This window comes from Athalia rosae, chromosome 1 (genome assembly GCF_917208135.1).
Source record: "Athalia rosae chromosome 1, iyAthRosa1.1, whole genome shotgun sequence".
NCBI classification, from domain to species: Eukaryota; Metazoa; Arthropoda; class Insecta; order Hymenoptera; family Athaliidae; genus Athalia; species Athalia rosae.
The window spans coordinates 31997748-32025698 of record NC_064026.1 but is presented as its reverse complement, the minus strand read 5'-3'; the positions used below and the strand labels follow the sequence as shown (position 1 = coordinate 32025698).

Genomic DNA, 27951 nt, shown 5'->3' with positions numbered 1-27951 from the left:
ATAGATGTATCAAACTTTAAGCTATAGGGAATCAAAAGTGGAGAGGCTTATTGATTGATACGCATTTTGCAGGTTCAAGGATACCTTTAATTATAATTTTTAGTCAATTGCAAATTTACTAGTAATCCTATATTTGGTGTGTAAATTAGGTTCAAACTTATTTTAGATTTACATTATTATCTAAAGGAGATGATTAGATCGTTAATCTTTGTAGGGGATACTGTATTCTAATAATATCAAACTCGTTTACTGGACTACTGCAATCGAAGGCAAAAACAAGCCAAAATATAGCAAAAACAGTCAAAACGTGACGAACTCCAGGACAATATACTAAATTATTAAGTTTATGACAAATCACAACTATTTTATAGCCAATATTAGGATAAACTTATAAGATCAATTGACTAGTCAATATATGGACGTCGAACTGTTTATGACCAGCTTAATTACAAGACAGAGAACGCGGGTGATTATCGGATGGTCTTTTTTTCTCCAGACATCATCCGAAATCTAGACTACGATTTTAACGATCACGCATAACACTAGATTAGTTTTTTAAGCATCAACTTTGATTTTCTTCACATAAGGTTAGCTCATTTAAGAGACAATAGATTATATACATATGAACATCAATTCAATATTACAATTTGCTCACGATCATTATTTTACGTCCTACTGAATGTACAATTCGCATTTTTCCTGTGTCAAAAATGGGATATTAGATTATATACTATGTGACAAAAATTAAGCTACGGAAAAATTAATTTATAATAGTAACATATACCTAGTAAATCGAATGTTAAGGAAAAGCTAGAATATGGAGAATATGAGATTTGGTCGACTTTTGATACCAGTATTCAGTCCTTGTGAAGCTTACGGTCGGAGTTTGCGGCCGAACTTCGTTGTGGGTTATATTATATGAGACCCACTGTAACAAAAAAGAAGTGTATTTGAAACTTGTACATCTCAATAATCTGATTAACGGATTACACTAAATAAGGAAGGCCTTACGATGGCGATCATTTGGCGCATTTTCAGAATAGAACATTTATTCACTACAGTATTTTCTCCGAATCTATGTTCGGAACTGGCAATGAATATTCGTAGAGTATTTTAAGCTCAAAATAAAAATGATTGTTGTCATGTAATGAAGATATACTTCTTTATCAGAATCATTAATGCTGGAAATTTTGCATGAGAGTGAATAAGAATGGCTCGATTACAAGTAATGAACCGAAAATGGAAAAAAAGCTTCTGCGGTTTCGTCGCACGCAGCGGATTGAAAAAGCGTTAAAGAGTCGAGTCATATTCATCACAGTGGAAAACTGGTTTTTAAAAATCTCAGAGTATAAATTTGTAGGATAATGAATCTGATGCAGTTTAACGAAATGGAGCCGGATCCGACAACATCTATACCAACGTTCTACGCTGGTCGGAGTATCTTCATCACGGGGGGTACAGGATTCATGGGAAAAGTGTTGATTGAAAAGTTATTGAGATCATGTCCGGGTATTGGAGAAATATTTTTACTCATGCGGGCCAAGAAAGGTACATCGATCGATGAAAGATTGAGCCAAATGCTCAGTTTACCGGTAAGTCGCAATTCCCTTGTGGTAATTTTCGAGATATCTCAAGTATGTGGCGTATTTTTTTATCCGCGGCACACGGAAATAATCGAGTCTTGCAATCGCCGTCAATGGAATGTTTGCCACGAACGATCACGTTATCGAGTAGATCCGCATAATGGGTGACTTGGCAATGGGTACATTGTTTTTTTCAATTTCATAGCTTCTGATTGTATGATGGCAATTGTAAGGTGTCCGGAGTCGGGAGTATGTTCGTGACACCGTAATTCAAGATATTGGAATAATTGTGTGACTTGCACGTAGAAACGACAGACTCAAATTGCCGATACATTGTTTTTCACAATTTTATGACTCTGTTTGTCAGATCTTCTTGGTAGTCGAAGAGTGTGCAGAGTTTGATGTTTTTATTTCGCACCACAACGGTCCGTAACCGAGTGGAAAAAATGAAATTATGTAAAAAAAAGATCGAATAATTCAAAGAGGACGTCAAGCGACGAGCTGGCCAAAAGTGGAAAAACGAGTTCAGTTTGAGTCGATGAATAATGTCAGAATGGCTGCATTTGTAAAACAAATCTGTTACGTGATCTATTAATATAATTAATCTTCAATTTTACACTTCCTGGCAAATCTACGGAAGTCAATATTCAAACTACAAATTACATCGTAGGCCCAACAATTGAATTTTCACCAAAATCGAATCATCGAGGATACTGATTGTGCTTGTTATTTTTTTCATCGAGCTCTTCGATAAATTGCGGGAAACTGACGCATCCGTTTTCAAAAAACTGATTCCGGTAACGGGAGATGTTGCGGATGAAGGACTTGGTTTACCAACGATCGAACGAAGGGTTCTTACCGAGAAGGTCTCCGTCATATTCCACGTCGCAGCCAGCGTTAGATTCGATGATTCTCTGAAGCAAGCTGTTCTTCTAAATACCAGAGGTACAAGGGAAGTTTGCATTTTAGCAGCCGGCATGAAAAAATTGGTGGCAAGTATACCCTCAACTATAATTCCAAGTCTTTGAAAGTCGAAGGGGACGAAAGTATTATTAGCTATTATTATTAGATGGTAGCTTCAACTCAACACGTATCTTCATCGTACGATCCTGCTATCGTATCAATACGTCGATATGTGCTGACCGCTAGAATTTAGTGACAGGCTCACGAGCCCACATTCATAACTGCTTCCGGGTGACCTGGATCAGCGGAAACAAGTACTTTACAGTCGACACAGGATTTACGTGCATGTCAGACTGGGGGCGAATATTGGGTCTATATTAATGAATAGTACATTCACGTGTTTCTACGCAATGATCATGAATTCTGAATTATTCAACTCTTCCGTCTCTCGGATTTATTTAAAGGCACTACTGCACGTCAGCACCACTTACGGCAACACTGACAGACCTGTCGTCGATGAAAAACTTTATCCACCCCATGCCAATTGGAAGAAGACAATAAATATTGCCGAGACTATCGACGAACACACCCTGAATTCCATGACTGCTAAGTAAGGAATTTTCATCGATCTCCTGCGAACCGTTTTGTGCTCCTTACACAATACGTTATCTTATAGTAATTTTTCTAGGATACCCAATATTGACGAATGTAAAATATCGCATATAATTTGGTCGCTGATAGTTCAATTTTTGAGCATATCTCTCTGATAACGAGGGTACAAAACTAGTGCTTTGCGACACAACATCGCACAAAACGAGCACTGCATTTTGCGCATTATCGGATCCATTTACTTCCGCGGCGGGTTCCGACTTGACATTAACAATAAGTTGAAACACGCATTTTGTCTTTCGATTATTTCGATTATCTATATCACAAAACTACTTTATGGTGGCACAATACAGCGCAAAACAGTACGAGCAAAAAATTTTGGTCGCTGCCGAATTTTATTTTTTCATCGGCGGGTTCCAACTTATTGTTAGACCTCCATTGATATGCCGCTTTTTGCTACAAGTAGCTAAGTTTTTGATTGATACTATGGATACTATTCTTGTAGGTACCTCGGTAAACTGCCGAACACCTATACGTTCACAAAACAATTGGCTGAACACGTCATTAATGATCATGCCGGAGTAGTTCCAGGCGTAATTTTCAGACCTTCGGTAGGTGAGTGTTGGTTATTTGATGGTCACCCATTGGAATACATAGTACCTGCTGATAGAAAAAAGAACCGAGCCAATCAATCTCCTATCTTGGCTATTTACAGTCATATCGTCGGTGAGCGAACCGGTGTCGGGATGGCTGGACAATTTCAACGGTCCTGTAGGATTAATGATTGGGGGTGGAAAAGGGATTCTACGGACTGTCTATGCAAAACCAGATACACTGACCGATTTCATACCAGTAGATATTGCGATCAAAGCGATGATCGCCTGTGCTTGGAAAAGGGGCATTAAAACGTATATATTTCGTCAATCGGTGTCACGTATAAAAAAGCCGCTCTAAATCTGAAGTTTCTGTTTTTGTTCTTACTTTTCCGAATGACAGTATATTCTTCCATGCAGAATTATTTCGTCTGTTATAAAGAAACGTTTCACGGTGAAGAATATACTGAAACGAGTGGTCAAATAAATTAGTCACCTTTTTAATTGAGTTATGTATTTAGGATAACGCAGGACCCGGGCGTTCCAATTTACAATTGCGCCTCCAGTGGCACGAAGGTAATATCTACGAGAAATCTGGTGGCTATGGCACTCCAACTTACAGAAGAAATTCCCTTTGAGGGAATATTGTGGGTTCCTGGAACATCGGTGCAGACTGTGAGATGGATTTACAGCTTAACATTCTGGATCTTACAATTGATACCAGCTCTAGTTATTGACGGTGTTCTCAAACTTGGCGGTACGAAACCTATGTGAGTACCTGACAATACACCTATAACGTTATACTGAATATGAGGCATTTGGATTCGATTCGTTGTACAAGGTATCGAAAACAGAATACTATGTGGTTCCATATTATATGTTGTATAAAATGACGCATTTCAGAATAACTTTTTCGCAAAAACTATATAAAATGAACGTCAATTAATTTAGAGCGTCGAAACATCGATTAGTACTGATTGTGAGATTTTCAAAATTACCAAATGAATTTTAATTCATATACAGAAAAAATTTATTTAGATCCTATTTTTATGATGAAAAATAATCGTGGTTCGTATTTTGATATTTTACAGGCTACTCAAATTGCAGAGAAAAATTTACATGGCTAACTTCGCTCTGCAATATTTTTTGGTCAATAATTGGAAATTCCTTAACAACAATTTATTGGCCGTTTCGACATCGATGTCAAAAGCAGATGCGGAGACGTTCGGATTCCAAATGGGAAATTTTGATATACGAGATTACTTCAAGTAAGAGCATTTGATTGAGTTATACATTTCAAAATGTGACTACAAAATATTCAGATGCATGATATTAGCGGTTATATTACTATCATGATCGTTGACCGTTGAGTTCCCCAAATGACATGTTTTTTAAGATCTACTCTATGAATAGAAATTATGGAAATATTATTGATAAGTTCAGGCACCGAAGCTATATTTTCTTCGGCATTCAAAGATGCACATTATCAGTAAGCTGAGACTTACTTTTTTCGAATCAAGCATGGCGGGTATAGAAGTTCATGCTGGGTAGTATGCCATCAAAAAGGTGAAGTTTTCTATTTTACAGAAACAGCGTGATTGGATCGAAGTTGTATCTTCTGAAGGAAGATATGAATAAATTAGTCGAAGCCCAAGCCCACTTCAACAAGTAAGTATAACACCGCTGTCTCCGTCTAGAAATAGGTTACTCATTGTCAGATGATTTCAATCGGGCGCGTAATTCTTTTGATACAGAAAAGCTAAGATCTCACCCCACGTTTCATACATGTTGTCCCCCGTTCAAGTCGGTGTACCAAAATACTTGAAGACTAAGGAACTTTAAAGAAAAATACATCAGAAAGGCTGTAAAATTGTCAAATCACGGTTTTATTCGCGAAATTGAGTGAAAATTGTTACCTTTTCATTTCTTTTTCTAAATATCACCAAAATAAAAATGATATCACGCAAGATGCCGCAGCAATTCAAAATTACAAATGTTTTAGCTGGTATGTTAAAAAAAAACATACCATGTAACTGGGAAAATAAGGAGAGCAAGTACCTGAATATTATGTGTGCAAGAGATTCTAAAATTGCAGCTGACTTTGGAGAGCGGCCAGCTGTATAAAATCGCTGTTTGCAATTTGATATGCCGGGTTTTTGGAGTGGTGTAAAAAGTGGTGATAGAGGAAATTGAACCAGGGTGTAATGCCCCATCTCTGTACGTCGCGAGGCACAATGTTTATACGAACTCTAATTACAAAAATTCTTGTTCGAGAGGAGCAAAACAGACGAACCTGTTCTTGAACTGTTTTATTATGATTTCACACATACATACATATTTTAATTATCAGTTTCGTACGCTATAACTCAATGACAATATAAGAAAAATGATAGCAACACAACCACTTCGAAACGAACAAGCGAGCACGCGGCCGATGAATGATCTTATTCGTACAATTAGTCATTCCTTATTAATGCTCGTAAAATATAATTTGGGGGGAAATCGTTGCGTTTCTCATGCGGATTGTTATACTCTAAATAACTCATTCAGAAATCGCTCATCACATCTGTCTCGACTGTCCCGAGTTCACTCACCCTGAAAATCTTGTATTCCTGTACTTATTTTTCAATGTCTCGTTAGCTGAAAATAGGAAGTAATTCGAAAGTTTGAAAAAGCCTAGCGTGCTAAAGGATTGTGATAATTATATTTTTCGCTTGTCTTGTATTTCAATAACAAGAGAAGAAAATGATTATATGATGAATCTTCGTCGAAACCTTCAGCTAAATTTGGCTGCATAACATTTCACTGGTATTGCATGTATAAATACAGAACCAGCGGAGAGTACAATGCATGTCCTTGAAATTTTTACCGAAGTATCCCATCGGTAGTCTTTTTATTCAAATTTTTTGCCTCATCCTCGATTTCCAATTGCCCGTTGCCGCGTGTGCTAAGGATAAATTGTGCTCTACGCAAGTTAATGAACAGTAGATACACAACAAATTGTTACACAAATCAACGACGCGAATGAACGATTTATTTATCACAGACCGTAGTACCTGTCGATGGAATTCTGGGAAACGTTGATAATTCATATGGATTAAACACCTCCGCGGCGTACTAAACAGATGGCTATTACCGAGAAGAGAACTCCCTGGAACTAATATCTCCATATTCATCAATTGTTACTCGGTATCTCCAGGTCTGTTACCTACGAGAATATTGAAACAAAAAATCCATACATCACGTACAGGAGGTAAAGTCACGAGTGGTGTCCTCCGAACAGGCTAATTGACGTCATGCCACGCCTTAATAGCCAATCAACAATCAGAGTGATCCACGGGCAGAGGAACATTAGTTCGCATAATATAGAAGAAAACTAGCAATACGATAAGCCTGCTGTCGTATTCACCGACGAACGCGAAGAACTGTTCCAATTGATAATCCCCTAAAAGAATCGTAACGACATACTAATTATCTCTCATGAAATTCATCGTACGATTTTACATAGAGGATGACTCTCTGCATTGATATCACTCGCAATACCAAACAAACGTACGTGAGTATAGATAGTGAAGGATTATCAATTCCTGTGGTTCTGCGAGCGCGTCAATGAGTATGGTAGTCCGTTTATCTTGATGTATTTTCTTCCTGTATTATGTTAACAATTGTTCCTTCGCCTGTGGACTCTCTCACCGTCCATCGTTGACTCCATCCGTACAACGCGACATGCGAAATCTGATATCGAGTCGAATTACCCCCACAAATCAATCTTCACTATACCTGTAATTACCCTACACGAACTTCAATTCTTTAAATTTATTTAAATTTATTCCGATCAACGACGAACAAGAGACGATTAGTAGTTTGGCCGTGGAATCAATTTATAGATCTTAATATGAGCTGAAAAGATCATTAAAAAACCTGCGTGATGACTCCCGAGATCGTAAATTCACTAATTGTGCTGCATATCAATATAGATTCAATATATCTATGATATCAACGATGTTAAGCCTTGGATGAGTTTAACGATGTGATCGAGTGTGGAATAATCGTGCGTTGGTCGCGTATCTCGATTCGGATTTTGCTACATCGGCAGCATTGAACGGACTTATTGTAAAAATATTTAAATTATTCGCCAGACACGTTACATTTAATGTATACCGCGAAGTCTCCCCCGTTTGATTAATTGAAAGAGGAGTGTGAGCATGAGCAACGGTTTAATATTAGCACGAAAACGTGGAAATAATGTTGTCGTGCCATCTAAATATAACTGTACTACACAACGGAGATCGAGATTCTCACACACATGCACCACCTAACTTTCTTTTTGCGTGACGTAGGCTTGTGGATTAGTGACGCAGCCAATGATTATAAGTAGACATGGTGTACGCGCGTTAGACGCTTCATCGTCATGGACCACTCTTCGCTTTGACGTAAGTCGAGAGAAGAATGGTGTTGCAGGTAGATGTAACACCTCAGGTGCAATAAACATCACCAAGTACATTATTGTTTCAAATCAATCCCCACTGAAAAGTCCTTCAACGAAAAATTCTTTGGAGATGATAGTATACGAATCAATCATTGTACCATGCACGTGAAACGCATGGCGTTTAACCGAGCCGGAAAATTAAAAAATTTTAATAATATTGAAAAATTTGGATGAAATTTTTGTTCTTTGATCATTTAAACAAAATTTGGAGTTCATGGCCGTTGGCGGACTAATGAATTGATACGTGAGTGGCATCTAATATTTTTTGTCCAGAAAGACATAAAACTTGTCATCAAAATACAAAGCCACCTCATCTATAAAACACACCAAATCTGTAGTCTGAACAATGTCATCGTTAAAAAGGAACGCACTTATGGTCACTGAAATCACAGCCAGACTCATTTTCAATGTCTATCTCGTACCAGATACTAATCTTTGATTCTCATACTCATCATACATATAATCATGATCCGCAACATAACTGAAACGAGTGACTTTTGTGGGAACGACTGCACATACACCACCATCAGAGTTGGGTGGCTTCGGATGGGAAATTTCAACTTTAAAGAGTTGAATTGTTTCGCCTGCTGATTGAATGATTATTAGTAAAACATCTGACCCGAAAGTTTTTGAATCTACACTGAAAAAATTGACGGATATTCTCAGTGCTCCGTGACGACAGGGCTATTGTGATGCACTAGAGACGACGATAGCGATGGTCGTGCCTACATGTCTGCAGTTTGCTCGATAGCAAAAAATCGACTTCACTTTCTAGTGCATCTATGTCGCATAGGAATAGAACTAACAATAAGCGGCGAAAAAGCGCCCGGAGACGCCGACGACGTTGGGAATATTTGATCGTGAAACGGACTCAAGAGGGGATGACTATATCATGAGATTCCTAGGCTGCACGTGCCGACTGTATTCCAAAAATTCATGTGCAGTGAAACAATTTTCATGCTGTACTTCATCAAATTGATATTTCCATAAAGATTTTCAAATCAGTAACTTTTATATCTGTCTCCCATTAATGAATTATGATTAGGAAAAATTTATTCAACGCAGAAGACTCTGTTAATGAAATTAACTCTGAATATTCTTTTTCTTTCAGAATGTGGTGGATCGACCGTACTCTCAAAGTTTGGTTGGGCGTTCTTCTGACCTGGGCGACGATTGCTTCCGGTTTATTAGCGTTCGTTAAAAACTTTACTTTGTCGGCATTGGACACTCTGTTTATAGCTTGAAATTTGAATTTTTTATATCATTTCTGCTCACAGTTAGTCCAATTATCAATTACAGGAAGTAGACGCTTGACATTTGTTTCGATTTCCGTAATGCTTGATGAATCGTTGAATCATTTCATAATTCGTGCGTAACGTCTTCTGATTACCAATTATTTTCCTTAAAAGATAAATCTTGCGTTTATTTGATTTCTGAGTATTTCTATAGAGTATGAATAACTATATTTCATTTGTTCCATTTACGTAGCAAGTAAATGTTGAATATTCTGAGAACATCAATTATACAAACGTTATAAGTATATCCTTTGTATTTTTAATTACGGATTAACATATTAAAATGTAATGGAGTTACGATGATTTGCTTTACGTTTCTGTTCTATAAATTGTCCATATAATCACAAGAATAGTTTTGTGGTAGAAAAATTCTTACTTGCGCTTCTGTATTCATGTACCGTTTGTATTCTTTTAGCCAAGCATTGCAGGAATAAGACGACGCGAATTATCAAAACTGCAGCTGCGCGCCGTATTGAACATTACCTAACTTGTTGGTATTACTGCGAAATTTATGTATATATTCCAGTGAAAATGTTTGCTGTTATGCATAATCATTCAGCACCGTTGCATTGATAAAAAAACAAAAGAAAGAGACAAAAATTTTACGATCAAAACGAACGATAAGAACCAGCATATCATTTGTGAATGCCCAAGGGGCGTTTGTTTGACTTTTTGCAACAATTTACCTTCGCTGCCTCAGCGTTTTTAATCGCGAGATACCTACGAGAAAATAGAACAGAGATCTGATGTGACCGCATCAGTGCTGCTTCATGTACGACGCTTCCGTGTATTCAATACGTAGGTTTAAATCAATATAGTCAATATAAATTTCTGTATTACGATAAACGAGTTTGGGTTTCATCTTTCATGCATTTACATCTAATATTGCAACGTTTTTTCGCCAAAAAATGTCGGTGTTGAAGACATTCAAATAACTGTATACGTTTCGGGTTGATTCGTGCATCGCGAAAGGTGTAAAAAAGATGAATTTACCCATCAAAATAAGTTGAATCGCAGGATCGTGTACAAATTGAAAACTTTCGGTCGAAATATCTCACGCCGGAATTCAAGTTCAACCAAGATTTTATAAACCAGACGAACATAAAATGTGATTTTTTTTTATGTACTGATACCAGCCGAAACATCATCGATAAGCGCAGATTCCTGGTCGCTGATGTTCGCCACTGGTGTACGTAAAAACCAAACGAACAGTGAGCGCGAACGATAGTTTCCTCTCACTCATTCGTATTCGCTTCTTTGGCGTATACGTGGCTTATAGTATAATTTCAAACTTGATTCTTGGAATGGGAAAAACCCGTTTCATGTATGACGATGAAAAGAACACTTGCTGATTGTTACTCCAGCACGTTTATAATTCCAAATATAATAGCCGTTTATCACATCGGAGCGATAGCTCGGGTGAATATACATATTTATTTTTACCATATCTAACTATAAGTATGCAAAAAATGAAAACATCATTTCTAAATTCGTTGAATTTTCGCCAAATGAAGTCTGGAAAATATAGAATACCACTAACTCGAAGTGTGAGAGTTCAACGATCAGTAAGTGGATAAACCTCATTTTATTTTGCGTCACATTTAGCTCCAAGTTTTTGGTTTTCTATCCAGAAGCACTAAATTTAAGATCAATAACAATGTTTGTTTCACCTGTTTCGTGCCCCTGTACACTGTTCAACATAATTTTTCAATTGAATTCCAAACAGGACCATCTTACAACGATAAAAACGCCTATGTTACTTGCTGATAGAAGAGTTTTCTTTTGGCGAAAAATTTTTCATAACCGGTTCAGTAGTTTTAGAGATTATCCAGAACAAACAAATAAATGAATCTTCTACTCTTATAATATTGGTATAGTAGTATAGCATAGACGACGTACCCGCATTGGTACGATATCAACCGCACATGATCATTTACGGCGCGGGTGTGATTGTTGTAATATTTATTGACAATGTAAAAAAACTACGAAAAGTTCAACATCATCTTACGCATATCGAAGAAATTAAAATGGGAATGAGGCGACGGAGATTCTTGGAATTAGGCACAATATTCTGATGAATCACAAACGGGAAAATAATAACTCACAATCAGATGTAATTCATACGATTTACCCAAAAATAATGGTATCTCTCGATGGCGCAGAAACACATACCGAGGTATACAACGAACAAAATAATCTCTCGATAAGTTAGGATTGTAATTGGATGGTCTTGCAATTGAAATCTTTTGCAGAGTTCTAACGTCCTGAATAATAAATAGTGACAATGAGGTACGATCAGAATCTATATGAATACCTTTTACGTGAGGAAGTATATCATGAAAATGGATAAAATCTCTTATTTATTGCTTCTCAGCTAAACAAGACGTAAGTAGAAGTCAATTGGACCTGATAGCTCGTTCTTAGAACTTGAGTACCACCCACACGGCTTGGGCATATTCTCTGACGCGTCGTACGAGGTGTACGCGAATTCCCTCCCGTGCTTCAAAATTGTGGTATGCACACTGATTGTAAGATGCCAATTAATAGATTGTAAGATGCCAATTAATAGATCGCATCTATACAAAAGTAAAGTTTGTATGAAACTATAATTTGTACCGAATAATTGACTATTGAATAATATCGGCAAAGACAGAACGTACGATGATGGGATTGAATTAATACGAAAAATTCTCTAGGAGTTATAAATCTGCCGATCAGTTATTCGACGAGCTGAAATTATGGAGTAGGTAGATCTTGTTGCAAACTCGTTTCCATTGACGTCAATCCCTGCAGCTATGGTAGCGACAGTTTCGTAAGACACAACTTTACGGTACCCTCATACAGCTGTGACCTAAAACTTGCATAGCATTGCCTCCGCGAGTCTATTGATAAGATAGCACAACTTTTTCAGCAACAACATTTTTCTACAATTATTCTCATAAAAATTCGACTGCCTGAACCGATATACTCGACGATCAGTTTTGGTTATCGTTCCTCAGAATTAGTCAGGCGAAGATTGTCAGTTTGAGAATGTAATTTACAGCTTGATGATGCTCTTTAAGCAGTTCAAGTTGCATGGCAGCTTAGTTTCCCGGAGAGATATTTATTTCAAAATATCGTTATTTTATTGATTTTAATTGTCTATGTATCATTTTGGCGGTTCAAACTTCGCGCATTGCGTAATATAAGGTTGTTCATTATTCAACTCACTCAAAAGCAACAAACTTTTAATAGCAACTGTTTCTACGTAACGAAGCATATTCAAGATGAAGTAATCATACAATTAAATGAAACCACAATTGAAAATGTACCTCGACCAGACCATGATAAAAAACATACAGGGTAATAGGTAACGAGGCGGTACATAAAAAAGTCTTGATTGGGAAATACCATGAGTCACATCTCGTTGAAAGCTCCCAATTTTCCGTGGATTCAAAAATTGAAAATTCGCTTGACTACGAGCTTCAGATTCGCACCTATAACAAAAGCTCGACGAACGAGCGTGAAACATTCGCGAATGTTTCGAAAGAACTTAACTCTTACAGAATTACCTATCATGGTTGATTTACCGATCAATCACGTGTCACAGTGTGCGAGCTTTTGCAACGTTTGTTGGTTTGATGTGATTGTACATTGTAAACTATAACAAAAATAAGGTTCGAATATCGAAGTAATTTTACTTATGTACATACTGGTCTAGAGCAACGATTCAATCATCTACCATAATCGCGATTACTTGCGGTATCCACAAAGCATGTTGACGGACTACAGCAATTGTTGGATACTTGATAAGATATACGTACCATGCTTAACGACATCGGTATTCAAAGATATTAATACGACGAGAAAAAAGACCACGCGATGCAAAGAACTGCACAAAGGGAGCAAAGTAACAGCATCTCCTTTGCCGTGACCGCTACTTGGAGAGCGACGATGCGACGTTGGCTTTGGCAGGAAGGAAGAGGAGAAAATAAGACTACTCACTATGGACAACTTGGAAAAAAAGGTATTCGGTGGGATGACTTTCTGTCCTTGAATCTTCGAACCTGAATCAGACCTCGAATACTGACATATAGAGTATAGACTTGTCGGTAGAGTTTTGCGCTTCGCAGACTCGCAGGCGCGCAGTAGCGTGGTCGTCTTCGCAGTTGGAGAATAAAAAAAAAAAAACCATCAATAACAATATTTCCACGAATTAGGGAAGTTCAACATCATGCGAATTATAATTAATCCCGTCAGCGTGATTCTTTAATCAACTGTGTGTACACCGAACGAGATTGATTCTGATTCTCTTCGTGATCACACTTGAACAAAAAGAAATCAAAATCATTCTCGTTGAGTGTACATTTTCGTCTTTTTAATATGCAAATTGAGTCCATGTCGCTACTAGACCCTGACCATGCAGATGACCCTGCATTTGCCACGCGAAGAATCTATTCTACGCGTCCAATGATCGAAACTGCGATTCAGACTACAATGCCTATTCTGCAATATTTTTGTAGTGCGCTATGGATGAATGCGTTGTGGATAAATACTTTATGGGTAACCTCATTAGTCGCCAATGAAGAAGATATGATATGTGGACATTCGATAGCCGTGATAAACGCCGAAGTTCAAACCACCGGACGGTATACCGAGTACATTGTCGATATCAATGGGGCACCCAACGGTTCTTCCGTTTAATCACACTTTACTTGTGTAACTTACAATTAATGGGTCTCCTCTGTAGACCATCACCACCGGATTGTGAAAGTTACGCTCCATATAAATTTCCTCATTTCCTATACAGTGCCAAACTTCCGGATCACTTGCGTGACGTCTCCATAAGATCCCTAAGGAAATGAATTTAATTTTGATCCCGTATCGACGCCCGATATGGATTTGAATCGAATCGTCGCAGTTTTACGAGACTGATTTAAATTCTGAATAGATCTTATGTCCGAACTATCTTTTTTGTGGACAAAGAGAATCACCTGCAACTTATCAGTTTCAACTTTATTAGGATTTATCGATGATGAGCATTACAATTCAAGTGAGTGCAACAATGGTTAATATATCCAGCATCCGTGCAATCGCTCGCGCATTTCATGAATGTAAAGCTCACTTCGACGTTGGGGACATGGGGGGGATTTGTTGGCACACCGTGTGTCTGGCAGAATAAGTTTGTACCCTGGACGTTAACGCACAAACGCGCAACCGATCAGATGAAGCGGAGTGCTCGCGTGTGCTGGTAACGCCAGTTCCTTTTCTCTGACTTGGTCGGCAGTAAGTCGCCTTGAACCTTCCAAGTCTTGATTCGAATCGTTGGTGAAGACTCGATATAAGATGATAGAATAATCTTCATTTTCTCCGAAAAATTTTTGAGTTTTTACTACCGCTGCTCGATACGTGTACAGTAAAGAGGAATTTGTTCAAACTTGGCTCAACTCCGTGAAAAAGTGCGGTGTAGCATCCGTTCGAGTTGATATATGTATCAAGATTTTTATACGCATTAATTAACTATGGAATGAAGTCAACGCTTCGTCACGTTGTTATCAAAGCAACCAAAACGACCACCGAGCGACCAAGACTAAAATCCAGTGCTTTTCGTCAAGGCTAACTTATTGTTAGCTTGAACAAAATACGCGTAGTTGAAAGATTTAAGAAGAGTGATTTAGGCTACAATCTGGACACGATCACATAATAAAGTAATTTCCATATTTTTCTCCTCTGGAATTTGTGCGTCAGTGATGATGTTTTGTCGTATTCGAAATGCTGTTAGGTACAAAAATATGATACCGTGCAATGATTAAATATGTAATTGCATTGTGATTCCTGCTGGAATGATAATACGTTTAAGAAGCAATGCGAATAGCATTCCATGAATCGATGAATTATCTCCCATTTTTTACGACGCTAACGGATGATTACGAAGAATGGAGAGCTTTTCATCCGACCCCAGTTTAAATATGACATAAAGTTAATGCTACGCCCCATCCAGCTGTTTCTGCGCGGTGACTAATCAATGATTTTTTACAATCTGATTTCATCGAATACAATCGCTTTTTCGTCCCCCCGGGACAATCGATGACCCCACAATGGAACCATCGTAACATTGCTTATAAGAGATAACGTAATAGTACTGTATATTTATTAAAAATATTTCTCAGAAATTCAGGTGCGGAATTGGGGAAATTTCAGATTTTTATTTTGTTGAATGATTAACGTATGATGTGGGGGTAGCTCGATCGTGAATCAATACGCGCCGATAGTCCTTATTGCTTTTATAATTTCATCAACTAAATCAAATTTTTTTTTTTGCTACATCCTAACAAATTTTTATCTCAGTCAGCGAGCGGTGCCTTGTTACATGAATGTCGACATCTGTGTTGTGCCGATAGGCTTGAAGAGACCACTCGCCGGCGCGATGGCGAGTCTTGCCGGACCCTACTATGATGGGTGGCGGGAATTCGCATACTGATATGAGTGATTGCAAACTTGACTTGTAACGGTGTTCAAATTGTAGGAAACAATAACCGAAAAATGGATATTAAATAATTTCAAGACCCACATTATGGATATACTTATTATTTCGAATGTAAAAGGAACTGCAATATTCTGACGAAAAAACACCTTCATCATGGAATGTTGATTCTCGATTGTAAAAAAACCTTCAATAAAGACCTTCGTATATTGTCAATGTCATCACTTGCTTGCTTATATGTTCATGAATGTGATGTAACATTGTCTTTGAAAAGGAATAAATTCCGTTATCCAATTATTCGAAGAATTCCTAAGATTGGAATATCCTTTGAGATGCAATACGTTCTTGTAAACATGATTAGATAGCTCGGTGAAGACGTTACCAGAGCTTTGGTTTACCGTACCACTTCCGAATGAAATGTGTCGACGTACGTTATTCAGCCGGGAAACTTATATTTATTCTAACTAAATAACTCTATATTGTACGACGCAGACAAGTTGTAACGACTAGCTAGATTTCGATAGGCACTTTAATTAATTGACAATCATCCGATCTTGTTACAGAACATAACGGGAAGGGATGGAAATAATTTCGGAAATGGAGACTCTCCGTGACAATGATAAAGGCAACGCCACCAAAAGGTACCACGTTTACCCTCGACATCCTTGACAATTGTGCTCTTGAAATATTAGATATCACAATTATCCGAGCATATTCTCAATTTCAGGATACCCATTATCGAGATTGCCCGATCTAAAAGTAAATATAGCTACTCCGAAGAAGAAGAAGCAGAATCAGACGATTCGAATTGTAACCGCAGACCCACGCATTGCCCTTGCAAAACGGAATCTGTTGTCGATACTTCAAATGAATCAAAAAATAAGTATAAAAGCTCCAAAAAGATACCCCTACAACAGTCCATGTCGACAGGGTCGGAGACGTCATCCGCGAGCGTCGATTCATGGTCTTCTGGAAGAGTAGGCTGCAAACTGGCAACAAGTTTGACGTCTGTGAATTCTGATCAATTCACTTCCGATGCCGAAAGTGACAACGAGAATGACTTGAACAGAGTCAAGAACCAGCCGGATGAACTTGTTGATAATTTCGACAAGCTTACGTTGTTACATGTTGATAGAGAACATGATACAGAACTCACGGTTCCGAAGAGGAATATTGTCATCAGAAACTTGACTCTAGAAACACCTCGTCGAGATTCAAATTCAAATTATCAGGCAAACGATAAAATTGGCCATAAAACCGAAACCGGGGAAAGTGACAACTACGTTCACAGAAAAGTTGGCTTCGACGAAGGAAAAACGAAAGTCGACCAATTGGAGGATTACACCTCTTCATCCAGTGATGAAAGCGACGATGACATAGGTTACTGGAACAGTCGTGGTAAAGATAGTTCTAAATCTAGTCCTCGTTATGATCCGTATCCGACAGAGAGGCCATCGAGTACCATTCCCTACGAACAGCGACTTCTGGCTGAATCACCGGTCTTAGAATCAGAAATTCTGGCAACGATTGATCCACATATGCTAGAGCACTACTTGCGAGAGGTGAATATATTTATTTTTGGTAGTTTGATATATCGATCGAGTTTCATTTCAAGCACCCGACGCAGATAAATATTTTAAACTAAATTCAGAGATTGATCGGTGCTTAGCTAAGAATCACTTTTTACAGTCGGGAGTTCAAATTTCGTGAATAAATTTAATTTCCGCATGGAATGCGATAGCAAATGAAAAATAGTTGAATCATGATACAAGGTATACAATTATTATTTTAAAGGTTGAATCAAGTCTCACCAGTGTACCTGATGAATGTAAATATCATAGCTTGGAAGAACCTACAGCAGAACTCGAAGCCACTAATGAACAGTACTTCCAATTGAATGATTTCCATACGGTGAGTTCTTTACACGCACAACGCTTCAATATGGGATTCGTCTCGTAGAGCGCGGAACGAGCTTCAAACTAGATTGAATTTTTATTCAGAATATTCAAACTAGTTTGGAGCGATTATTTCGATTATGACAATCAGTAAGATATGAGATTGCGGACAATCAACTTTTTTTACTCGAGAATTCTGACATTTTCAGACGTGGGAAGTACGTAATTGCGTAGCACTACCACTGCCTTCTGATGCATCATCAGATTCTGTAGATGGTGGTCAGCCCAGCCCACCGACATACAATATTCCTCTTGAGAATGATCATGTACAGAGACTCAGTGATAAATTTGAAGAGAATCTGCCCATCAACGGCGGCTTTTCATCGATCTTCTCGACCGATCTTGAAATAGACTCTTTTTCTCACGATCCGGTATACGTAAGCTCAACATCATTACCTCAACCGGACACCAGAGATATGAACTATTTACCCGGGACTGCATCGACGCGGAATACTTCGATGTACAGTAACAAAAATCATCTACAATATTCCAATGTATCACCACAAGGTTCTGGCAGTGATATAATTGATCGGCCTGCCTCGGATCTCTTACCGCCTTTCGAAGTCATTCATCCTGCAAGACAGAAACAGCCAGTTTACGTTCAATCGGTGTCTATCAATTCAAATCGGAGCCAATCGAATATCGCAAGTTCTACAGCACAGATCTTACTCTGCGAGGGGATAGCGCCCACGGGAGGTTCTGTGACAGTGATCAATCAAAACTCATTGAACAGTAATTCACAAAACTCGACGACGACGTTGGATAGCCAATTGAAATCAAACGAATTCGGTAAATTGGACAAGTGGCTAATGCCGCCATCGGCGACATCAAGCAGAAAAGTTTCTAGCGCAAGCAATCATATCATCCCGATCCCGGTTCGTGATATTCAAAGTGCTCCAGCGAAACGGTAAATTCGTTATTTCTAAACATCCCTCAATACTGTCGATATCAATGACCATTTTCGTATTTACGATGAAACGTTAATGGTAGGATATTTTTTTGTGTAGCAACGAAAGGCAAATTCACCCTTGGTATAAATACTTGAGGATACCAGAAACATCGGCGTCCAAAAGACTGCACGAAAAGTTAGTTCCGGGGGATCTAGAAAAAGCGGGGAAAATTCTTTTGGATCGGAAGTATAGTTTGGAAAATTTGCTCCGTTCACCGAATTTCGAAGATCATTCGTGAGTATAACATCAGACTCGTTAAATGGGGTTTGTTTGATATTGTAACAAGCGCGACCCCCAGGTATCTGATGGCAATCGTACGAGACCCGAAGGCTCTCGCGTGTGATCTCAAGTACATAATACCGATCGTTGCAAGAATGAAAGAAAAGAACCCTGAATCTCTAATGATGCGAAACACCCGTGGAGAAGATGCTCTTTACCTCTCAGCGATAAAATGTCCGGAAATGCCATTTGTCGCTGGGTTTTTGGCAGCTAGCATAGCGGAAACGAGTATGCGTGACAAAATGACTCGACGAACTTACGATGAAGGAAAGGTGAGTACGGTTTGACATCATCGTAGAAAGCGATTTTGATTCCGAGCGTCGACTAACGATGCTGTTAGGCTTAGCCGATCTAACATGATTACAACTTCGTTATAGAATAACACATTGATCCACGCATTGGCAGCCAAAGGCGACACTTGCGTAAATGTTCTGTTAGATATTCTTGCTCTGAAAAGTTCCATGGATGTTCAATTTGATTTGTCGGCGAAGAATAACGAGGGTACGTTTGACGAATCAATTCTGGGCCCAGAGAATATGACAAGTGGTTACTAAGGGTTGAGTTTTAATTGTATGACACTTTCAGGCAAAACCCCCCTTCACGTGGCTGTGGAAGTTCATAATCCAACTGTAACAGGAGTTACTTCGGTGAATATGATCCAAGCATTGCTTCAACATGGCGCTGATCCTACAGTGCCTGAAAACAGAGGTGGAGATACGGCTCTCCACTTGGCCATATCACAACGTCGCAGTGGCATTGTCCAGGTACACTTTGTTTGTCATCCATATAATATTACTCACAAGAGAATTTAGTAATGACGGTAACCATCGATGTCGAAATATACATATGTTGGTTGTAACATCGCTGTCTTTATTTTCTCACTAGTCCAGTAAAATGCCTTGAAATGGCAAAATGAAGTTGAAAGCCATTTGTTTCAGGACAAGTAGAGGATCACAAAAGATGCATAAAAATACATTTTTCAACGAAATTTCCTTGTGCATCGTCCGCTTTCTTGAATAACAGGTAATCCCGCTTATCTCTACTCCTACTGGTCGGATTTCAATATCTTTTCCAGTTTTATAGAGAAAAATGTTATCTACAACTTTTGTGTAAAGTATTAGCTATCCGGGAAAAAAAAATACAATAAAAAAAATGCCGTTGATTATCGCTTACAAATGTTAATTGTCAAGTGTATTTTTCTTTTTTGATTTTATCAATAAATCGTTAAAATAATTAATTAATTAATTAATGGCACTTCTTTTTATTGTAACATTTTTGCTTTGATAGCTATCAGTAAATACTTTAGGCAAAAGTTGTAGATAAAATTGTTCCCTACAAACCTGAAAAAAAAATTGAAATCCGACCAGTAGGAGCTGAGATAGAGAGGGTTACCTGTTTCTCAAGATAGCGGACGATGTATAGGGAAATTTATTTGGAAAAATGTGTTTTTAGACATTTTTGTGACCCTCTGCTTGTCCTCAAAAATAGTCTTTCAAGTCCATTTCGTAGATATAAGGCACTTTTTGATCTAATTTTACTGGACTATACAGGCACTTCTTCGAGCACCCGGCAACTTAGCGGTCAACGCGCAGAATTATGATGGTAACACACCTGTTCATCTAGCCGCCGCGGATTCAGAAGTCTCAATCATCAGGCAAAAACAAATATGTCGAATGCTGATCGATGCTGGGGGTCGCACGAATATTGGTAATAATAGGCACCAAATGCCAGTTGTATTGGTGTCACGAAGTAGAAAAGAAGAGATAAAAAATATCCTTCATAAAAAGTTATAAATTAAAAATCTATGGATACGTGCTCACTGATGGTTCACGTCAAGATTTATTAGGTCGACACACGATAACGCTTTACAATTCTACCAACAAGCTTTTTTGAAAGAATTTTATGGACAGAACATGTCCACGTACAAATCAACGGGAACATTTTTGTTCAGGCGACACATAGCTTTAGACTCCGATTGCTCAATTTATACACAGTAGAAGTCTTATGCAGTTAAAGGCAACTTTTTGCTCTTTATCCTGTCATGCCACGCGACGCAGGTGAGAATTTGAAAAGTTGGAATACACATGATTATATGTATAAGAAAATGTAGGATATAATGCGTACTTTTCATTATCATAAAGTGACATTCTCGACGTTAGCGTACAAAGTTAAAGAGGTGAATAGTCTTAATATTTTTAAAAATGTACCTTAATGATACCAAGAACAACCTTGACCCGGCAACGGTGATGTTTATCGATGCGTCAAGAATTTTATTTTAATAAGTTTAAGGATCAACTCCTGTATAAATGTTCAGCGGCGTAACCGTCAGTGCCATTTCACAAACGGAACTTAAGTTAACGGAAATTTCACTGACAATATGAAACGTGATTGTTTAGGATGAACAGAATTTTATTCGGTTTTTATTCGTCATTACTAGGTCCGACAAACCGCGGTCAGTTTGCGTTTAAGAAATCGCGGGTAACTAAGCGTGAAACACTAGAATATGAAATATTCAATGTTAAATAAATTCGATGTAATAAAATATAACGTATAGAATATGAAACATAAAATAAGGATATAGTTAATCATAATATAACTCAAAAAGTAACAAAATTCGCCTAAAAAGCACCTCTTATGGAAAAAAAATTGCCATGTAGTTTAATTAAACAAACGTATTCGAAAATGACCACTACTGAAAACCAATTCCTCATGCTTCCAAAAATAATCCCTACGAAAAAATCATTATTCGTTCTAATATATTGTTTTTCTTTTACTACATGATTACTCTATAATTTCCCCGTTCCTTTACCTCTCTTTACTTTGAAAGCTCCAATTGTAATGCGCGTTGCGTTCATGCACCTAGTTTTTTATCATTTCTTTCTCTTTTACCTATAGATATATTATGTGCGCGTAGATATTTAAAAAGAATTTTTCGAAATAACCATTCCACTGTTTATTATCTGATAACGAATAAAAAAAGTCGATAATAAAATATCGCAGTCGCGAATTTGTACAAATTAAATTTTCACACGTATAAGAGAACGGATAACATAGGACCAGTGTCCGCGCCTAGGCATCTTACAATACATTACTAATCACGAAAATTTTACGTACGCGTGAACTTCGCTTCGTAAGCATTGATGTTTTATTAGAATTTGAATTTACTTACGTATCAATGACTATGTATCCTAAAATGTAACATGATAATATCACAGTGAAAGTGCAACCACACTGCACACGTGACATAATTTATAACGCGATTTTTCTCAAGGAATACGTGACGACATTTATGTTGCACGGAAATGTCAAATTATTGATAAACCGATTATCAATATGCGCCCGAATATAAAATACGAATTTTTGTATTTTTATTAGATCCCTAATTAATAGCAGCTCTGTTATGTGTGTATAGGTATGTGGTTTTGAGTACGCTAATGGTTTTAGTATGAAGCTTTTTTCCTCGTTGTTGTCCACAAAAACAATGTTAGAAGATTTTACCGTTCAAGCTCACGCCCTAATCATGACGTCGATCGGTGGTCGGATTTCCGCCAGGAAAACATGGTTGAATCGTTATCTGTGTATAGACCACCATAATGCTAATGGGAGACAAAAATATAGATATAATTTGATCTAGACATTCAGTAGCCGTTGCAGAGCACATGTCAGTCATCGTCAAAGCGGCCGTAAAAGCTGTCTGTTTTAATTTAGTCAAATCTTAATTCGGCTGATATCAAAAGATTTATTTATCGCGCAGTCCTCTGCACCATCAAACGGTGATTCGGCTCGCTGATTCGAAAGTACAAAATCATATAAGTTGCTAGTGTTAAATAATTCCTATTCTCATCAATTAAATCACACCTACAACAATTATTCTGAAATTTCGAAGATCATCCTTCGTCACAAGAATACGTAAATAAAGTCATCACAAGAACTTTTAACATAATTTTATAGTGATTATCGATCTCGAAACAAAACGATGAAGATCATACTAATATTAGTTCTGTTTGTGTATTTCACTCATGGAGATCAAAGTCTATCAGCCGATGAGCACTGCAAACCCGAAAATCGTGATTTGAAGTGTCAATGCAAAAAAAATGGGGTATTTATAGCATTCGATTAAATTTGGTAAAATTGATAAGCTAATCAATTCCATTAAAACTGTACAAGAGTTATTCAGATGCTCGCAGGAATTCATGAATGTTTCTTTAACTTTCACGCAATTCTCTCGGCACTTTGAAAATGTCATTCTTTATAGCATTACCTGTGTAACTTTGATTGGAATTTTATGCACTTTACTTGTGCACTTCATTTACGGGAGACACATTCTCTAGAAAAAGTGATTAGCTTCTTGACTTTGCTAACTTAAAAACAAAAAATTTCAATCAGATTAAAGAGATTCAATATTCTATTTCAGAACCTAGATATGTTGTACAATGGAGGTGATACAATATCGTCGCTCTTCATTTCCGACTGTGATTCCACAAGTATCCCGGAATTTATGGGATTAGCACTGCATCAAAACCTTAAAGCGATTACAATCCACAACATTAAAGAATCTCTGACCTTCAATCCAATTCTACACAACAACGAAATAACGGCACTTGAATTTGTAAATATCGGACACATACCAGTTATCCAGAATTATGGCGGACTCGAGGGTTTGAAGAGTTTTCGAGCTGAAAACGTGAGTATCGGGGAATTTAAGGAACAATTAACATTCGAAGCCATGGAATCTTTTACTTTGATAAACGTAGAGATCAAGTATTTGGAAAATCTCGAAATCATGAATAAGACTGCAAAAAATCTCAGAATTCTTAATTGCAACTTGATAGTAAAACAAGGGAATTTGAGATTTGAATCTTTTGAAAACATCGAGATTGAAAATACAAAATTTGAATTTCGGATCCCGGGCGAAATTGCTCTGAAAGGCAAATCGATCACACTTTTAAACAACATTTTTTTTAACGCTACCGTGAACATAACGGGCGATAAGAAAATCGAGGTAAACGATACATGCGCAGACGGCAAAAGCTTACTGCGGTTCAATTCTAACAATAAAATTGACATAATAAGCTTCAACAATAAGCTACCGGGCAATATTAGCTACAATCTCTCACCGCTCTGGAAAGCAGACAAGCTATCAAATAATACGATATGCAAAGGTGCACACTGCAACTGCCAACGCAACAATGCTAGATGTATTCGCCAACGATTGACGGTGGTCTCATATTTTTTCATCATGTTAATCTGTGTAGTAAAAATCGAAGAGTGGTTCCATCTGAATTTATAATATATTATAGTGTGGTATGTAGACTAAGTACCGCAAGATTCCATTGTTGCTACATGGAATGAATTTTCTTTCAATGTGCAATATGGCGTAACAATCAAAACCATGTACGATAAGAATCAATTACTTGTCCTCATCTACAAGCTGCCTATATTGGATAACGGATGCGATTTAAAACCCAGATGTAAATTCAGATGTGTGCAACAATGGAGTTACGTTCGTACGTAAGTAGATACGTTCAACTATTTATTCCTAATTCGCCTACCGAAAATAAGATAGATATGAATACAACGATTATTGTCGCCATTTTTAAACATTAATGTTATCCAATTTTAAGATGTATTTTTTATTTTACACCTAACGATATATATATATATATGCATACTTACCTGTAACTACTTTATTCTTATTACTATTATACTGGTTATTTATTGCTCAATTTGTTAGTATGCAAGCAAGTATGTAGTGATTCGTAACACTTTACGTTCTTCACACTATTAATTTTATCTTTTCAATAAAATTATAAATCCGTATCTTATTTATGTCCTATTAAAAGATGAGATCTGATTTTTGAAGGAACTCAAGAAGCCGAGAATTTCTGCTCTTCTCAGTGTATCTGAGAATTCACATTTACGTTCGCTCATCGTCAAGTTATAAGCTACTTGTTATTTTTTCTCAGATAACACTATACATACAAAATACATATATGAGTTTTCTAGGGTCGAGGAACATTTATGTTGAAATATAATTATTCATACTTATTCGATGGAGTTCGGTTTCATCAAAAAAATTTGTTACTAATTCTCTTTATAAGCCCTTTTTAGTCCTAAATAAAACTTTTGCTTCAGTTCATCAGAAAATGATCATCATGCTAGGACTCCAAGGTCCAGAATTTTATGAATTTTTTGCAGGTTTCCCAGTTGGTTGACGAAAAATAAGTTAATATGCTGAACAGATCTTACATACCATTTGAAGTTCTAGATGCCAGCATCATTCCAAATTCCCGAAGCCTCAGCCTGTAGATCAATTGCATTGGAGTGAAGACTCAGTTCATCTCTCAGATCATTATTGTCCAGCAAAAGTTTTCTGTTGTTTTCTTCGAGACGGTGGATCGTCTGTTTGTACATACTCAGTTGCCGCTCGTGCTCAATCTGTATATTTTGAAACGCCTTATCTCTTGGCACATACGTCCCTGTGAATGAGTGAATGATACGAAAATTAGAAAAATCCTACCTGGCAACTTCTTGATTTCTAAAATTTCTCTATGAAATATAGTTTCTATCATTTGTAAAATACATACCAACAGATTTCTGCAGTTGATCGCGAAGTTTGTGACTATTTTGTTGGAGCCGTTTGACTTCATGAGTATGTTGGATGTCTTTAGACTGTAACTGTTTACGCAGCTTTGCAACCTAATTAATTAGAGAATCAACATTTAATATAAGAACAGAGATATTTTTTTCTTCGAAAATGTAGCGTTATACCTCGTCTTTTTCGCGTTTGAGCTCTCGAGATAGCACTTCAAATTTTACTTTCAGTCTTCTCTCTTTTTCTTGAGATTCATCGAGTTGATGCTGTTTCTTCTCTAATTCATCTTTCAGACGCTTCACATGATTCTGCGGGAAATATAATATGCAATTATTACCAAGGATCACAGTAGATTCTGTATCTTATTGTTGGGAATAAAATTTTGGATACGCATTGCTTGAATTTTGTAATATGTATAAAAGAAGTGAATCATTTCAAGTACAATCTCTTACCAAATGCTGCCCAAAGCTGCATGTAACAAAAAAAGTACATACTGAGAAGATAAAATTAGAGAGCTATTTCCGACAAATTGGAACTTACAATGAGACTAGAATTATCATTAGCAGTTCTATGTTGCACATCACTAGCCTGATCATTTACTTTGATCAGTACTCTATGCTTGTGAGCCAAACCCCAAGTAGCATTTATTAATTTGATCAGAGTGTATTTCACAGATTTCATCGATAATGAGTCATTGAAGTTGAGTGTTGAAGCAAGAAGACCAAAAGATTCAAGTTCCTGGAATCAAAATATTTTCAAATCTGATTTTGTGACCATGTGTTGTCATCACATATTTTTGAAGAGGAAGACGATAAAGCGAATTATATTCCTATTAAATTATTATCACAAAAACATTCATAATCTGACGTTTTCAAAGAACTTTTACCTCTGACAATGTCAACAGAGCATTGGCCAAGTTGTCCGATGTACAAAAGATTGTTTCTTTCTCTAACGTTTCGTCGTGGATATCCAACATAGTTCTTAGACTCTTTGCAGAGGACCTACTGACAGCATCTCTATCCATAGTTGTTGTGCAAGATTAGGAAAAAATGTAAGAGTTCGACCAATCTATAAGAACAACATAGTTTGTTTGAATTACTCATTAACTTGGGAATGATAATTGTACTCATTACTGTTCAAATGTTTGAAAAAGAAAAAGAAACCTTCGAAATCGAATACGTGCATTATTGTAAAACATGGACAAATTAGATTCAACTGTCAACAACTTCAGGCTTACAATTGTAATCAAAACGTCCTCGAAATTGTAAACACCGTAATATGCACTGAAAAAAGGATAGCTTCTGGTTTTCAATAAATGATTAACTCGGAAAGTATACGTTCTCGACGAATAAGAAGTATTAAGATTGTTAAATCAATGTCTAATAATGCAATTGAGATTTGGGGAGGTCAAGGAAGTCGTGTTACACATTGATACGATTTGACCGTTGACCACCCGTCAATCCAGCAACGAATTCAGACCTTTAATTTAAGTTCATCAATGACTTTGTAGGGGGCCACGAAGAGAGCTAGCTGATCCTTTTTTTTTTGACGCAGGCAGGGTGCCTTACGAACTCGCGTGACATCGTTGAAAGCGTTGATCGTTGAGAGTAGGCCGAATATCTGAAACGGATTTTAAAGCTTGGGCTGAAACGCAGATTTAATTTGAGAATGAAGTCACGCCGACAGTGTATGCAGCATCAGATAATTACGCGGATGGTGTATATCGGAGCTGATGCAGTGGGAACGCCGACCAATACATAAAGATCTTTGACGCCGACACAGAGATTTAGCAGATGTCCCCATCGAGCATCCGTAGCAAGGTCCCGCGAGGTTACGCCCTCTCACTAGACCTATCAACCGGTTTTATGAACTAGCAGCACTTTAAACCCTCCTCGAACTTAGGGGTGCATACCGACCGCAGTTAATTGTGATCATCAATAAATCAACCAGTCACAACCAGGGAAATCATTTCCGCATTCACCTTTTGGGATGCGGGGCGCATATAGGATTGTTTTAAATATGTATATTACCGTTGTAATACTAATCTTCAGTCAAGACAGTGAGTTACACGGAAACAGACGGAGAACATCTAGATTCTAGACGATTCGAAGTGATTCGAAGGTCGACGTAGACATGGCGTTGCCGCGCAAGCGCTCGCTATTTATATCAACTCCCCCACTCCTACTGACCGGGCCAATCAGGGAGTGTACATGGGTACTACTCTCAACAACGCTTTT

At 37.5% G+C, this 27951-nt stretch overlaps 4 protein-coding genes across 13 annotated transcripts; 3 read left to right on the top strand and 1 right to left on the bottom strand.

Moving 5' to 3' along the window:
• Window positions 1-64: 64 nt before the first annotated feature.
• On the bottom strand, window positions 65-27942 carry LOC105691617 (afadin- and alpha-actinin-binding protein-like). 6 transcript variants are annotated; one of them, XM_048652010.1, is made up of 9 exons: window positions 27631-27942; window positions 27424-27564; window positions 27194-27334; window positions 26601-26782; window positions 26255-26452; window positions 25891-26022; window positions 25707-25818; window positions 25373-25598; window positions 65-928 (listed from the first exon to the last, which is right to left on the bottom strand). In XM_048652010.1, the coding sequence occupies exons 4-8, from the start codon at window positions 26736-26738 to the stop codon at window positions 25384-25386; spliced, it is 795 nt and encodes a 264-aa protein (XP_048507967.1). In that variant the 5' UTR covers window positions 26739-26782; window positions 27194-27334; window positions 27424-27564; window positions 27631-27942; the 3' UTR covers window positions 65-928; window positions 25373-25383. The 6 variants fall into 6 exon arrangements, with proteins under 6 accessions (XP_048507967.1, XP_048507982.1, XP_048507971.1 ...); XM_048652025.1 differs by lacking the exons at window positions 27194-27334; window positions 27424-27564 and having other exon boundaries at window positions 27745-27942; XM_048652014.1 differs by lacking the exons at window positions 27424-27564; window positions 27631-27942 and having other exon boundaries at window positions 27194-27409.
• LOC105691545 (putative fatty acyl-CoA reductase CG5065) lies at window positions 1318-9775 on the top strand. The gene is made up of 9 exons (XM_012410078.3): window positions 1318-1592; window positions 2327-2575; window positions 2951-3096; window positions 3601-3710; window positions 3811-4003; window positions 4210-4458; window positions 4780-4956; window positions 5276-5356; window positions 9289-9775. Exons 1-9 carry the CDS (start codon window positions 1365-1367, stop codon window positions 9419-9421), a joined length of 1566 nt encoding a protein of 521 aa, XP_012265501.2. The 5' UTR covers window positions 1318-1364; the 3' UTR covers window positions 9422-9775.
• Window positions 14652-21802, top strand: LOC105691615. 4 transcript variants are annotated; one of them, XM_012410225.3, is made up of 10 exons: window positions 14652-15159; window positions 16499-16576; window positions 16663-17497; window positions 17730-17846; window positions 18040-18797; window positions 18898-19074; window positions 19139-19391; window positions 19497-19620; window positions 19705-19883; window positions 20670-21802. In XM_012410225.3, exons 2-10 carry the CDS (start codon window positions 16515-16517, stop codon window positions 20910-20912), a joined length of 2748 nt encoding a protein of 915 aa, XP_012265648.2. In that variant the 5' UTR covers window positions 14652-15159; window positions 16499-16514; the 3' UTR covers window positions 20913-21802. The 4 variants fall into 4 exon arrangements, with proteins under 4 accessions (XP_012265648.2, XP_048507852.1, XP_012265651.2 ...); XM_048651895.1 differs by having other exon boundaries at window positions 20058-20766; XM_012410228.3 differs by having other exon boundaries at window positions 20005-20766.
• LOC105691616 lies at window positions 22045-25167 on the top strand. 2 transcript variants are annotated; one of them, XM_012410229.3, is made up of 2 exons: window positions 22045-23218; window positions 23534-25167. In XM_012410229.3, exons 1-2 carry the CDS (start codon window positions 23096-23098, stop codon window positions 24407-24409), a joined length of 999 nt encoding a protein of 332 aa, XP_012265652.2. In that variant the 5' UTR covers window positions 22045-23095; the 3' UTR covers window positions 24410-25167. The 2 variants fall into 2 exon arrangements, with proteins under 2 accessions (XP_012265652.2, XP_048507914.1); XM_048651957.1 differs by lacking the exon at window positions 22045-23218 and adding an exon at window positions 23259-23455.
• Window positions 27943-27951: the final 9 nt, after the last annotated feature.

What these genes read in the sequence shown, in the direction of transcription:
- LOC105691545 (XM_012410078.3), top strand. Translation starts at nt 1,365, where the DNA reads ATGAATCTGATGCAGTTTAACGAAATGGAGCCGGATCCGACAACATCT. An exon ending in TGGAAAAGGGGCATTAAAAC is followed by an intron (nt 4,004 to 4,209) that starts GTATATATTTCG and finishes TTATGTATTTAG; the next exon opens with GATAACGCAGGACCCGGGCG. An exon ending in CTTGGCGGTACGAAACCTAT is followed by an intron (nt 4,459 to 4,779) that starts GTGAGTACCTGA and finishes GATATTTTACAG; the next exon opens with GCTACTCAAATTGCAGAGAA.
- LOC105691615 (XM_012410225.3), top strand. Translation starts at nt 16,515, where the DNA reads ATGGAAATAATTTCGGAAATGGAGACTCTCCGTGACAATGATAAAGGC. An exon ending in AATTGAATGATTTCCATACG is followed by an intron (nt 17,847 to 18,039) that starts GTGAGTTCTTTA and finishes TGACATTTTCAG; the next exon opens with ACGTGGGAAGTACGTAATTG. An exon ending in GTCGCAGTGGCATTGTCCAG is followed by an intron (nt 19,884 to 20,669) that starts GTACACTTTGTT and finishes TGGACTATACAG; the next exon opens with GCACTTCTTCGAGCACCCGG.
- LOC105691616 (XM_012410229.3), top strand. Translation starts at nt 23,096, where the DNA reads ATGAAGATCATACTAATATTAGTTCTGTTTGTGTATTTCACTCATGGA. An exon ending in GTCAATGCAAAAAAAATGGG is followed by an intron (nt 23,219 to 23,533) that starts GTATTTATAGCA and finishes ATTCTATTTCAG; the next exon opens with AACCTAGATATGTTGTACAA.
- LOC105691617 (XM_048652010.1), bottom strand. Translation starts at nt 26,738, where the DNA reads ATGGATAGAGATGCTGTCAGTAGGTCCTCTGCAAAGAGTCTAAGAACT. An exon ending in ATGATAATTCTAGTCTCATT is followed by an intron (nt 26,023 to 26,254) that starts GTAAGTTCCAAT and finishes TATTTCCCGCAG; the next exon opens with AATCATGTGAAGCGTCTGAA. An exon ending in TCAAACGCGAAAAAGACGAG is followed by an intron (nt 25,819 to 25,890) that starts GTATAACGCTAC and finishes CTAATTAATTAG; the next exon opens with GTTGCAAAGCTGCGTAAACA.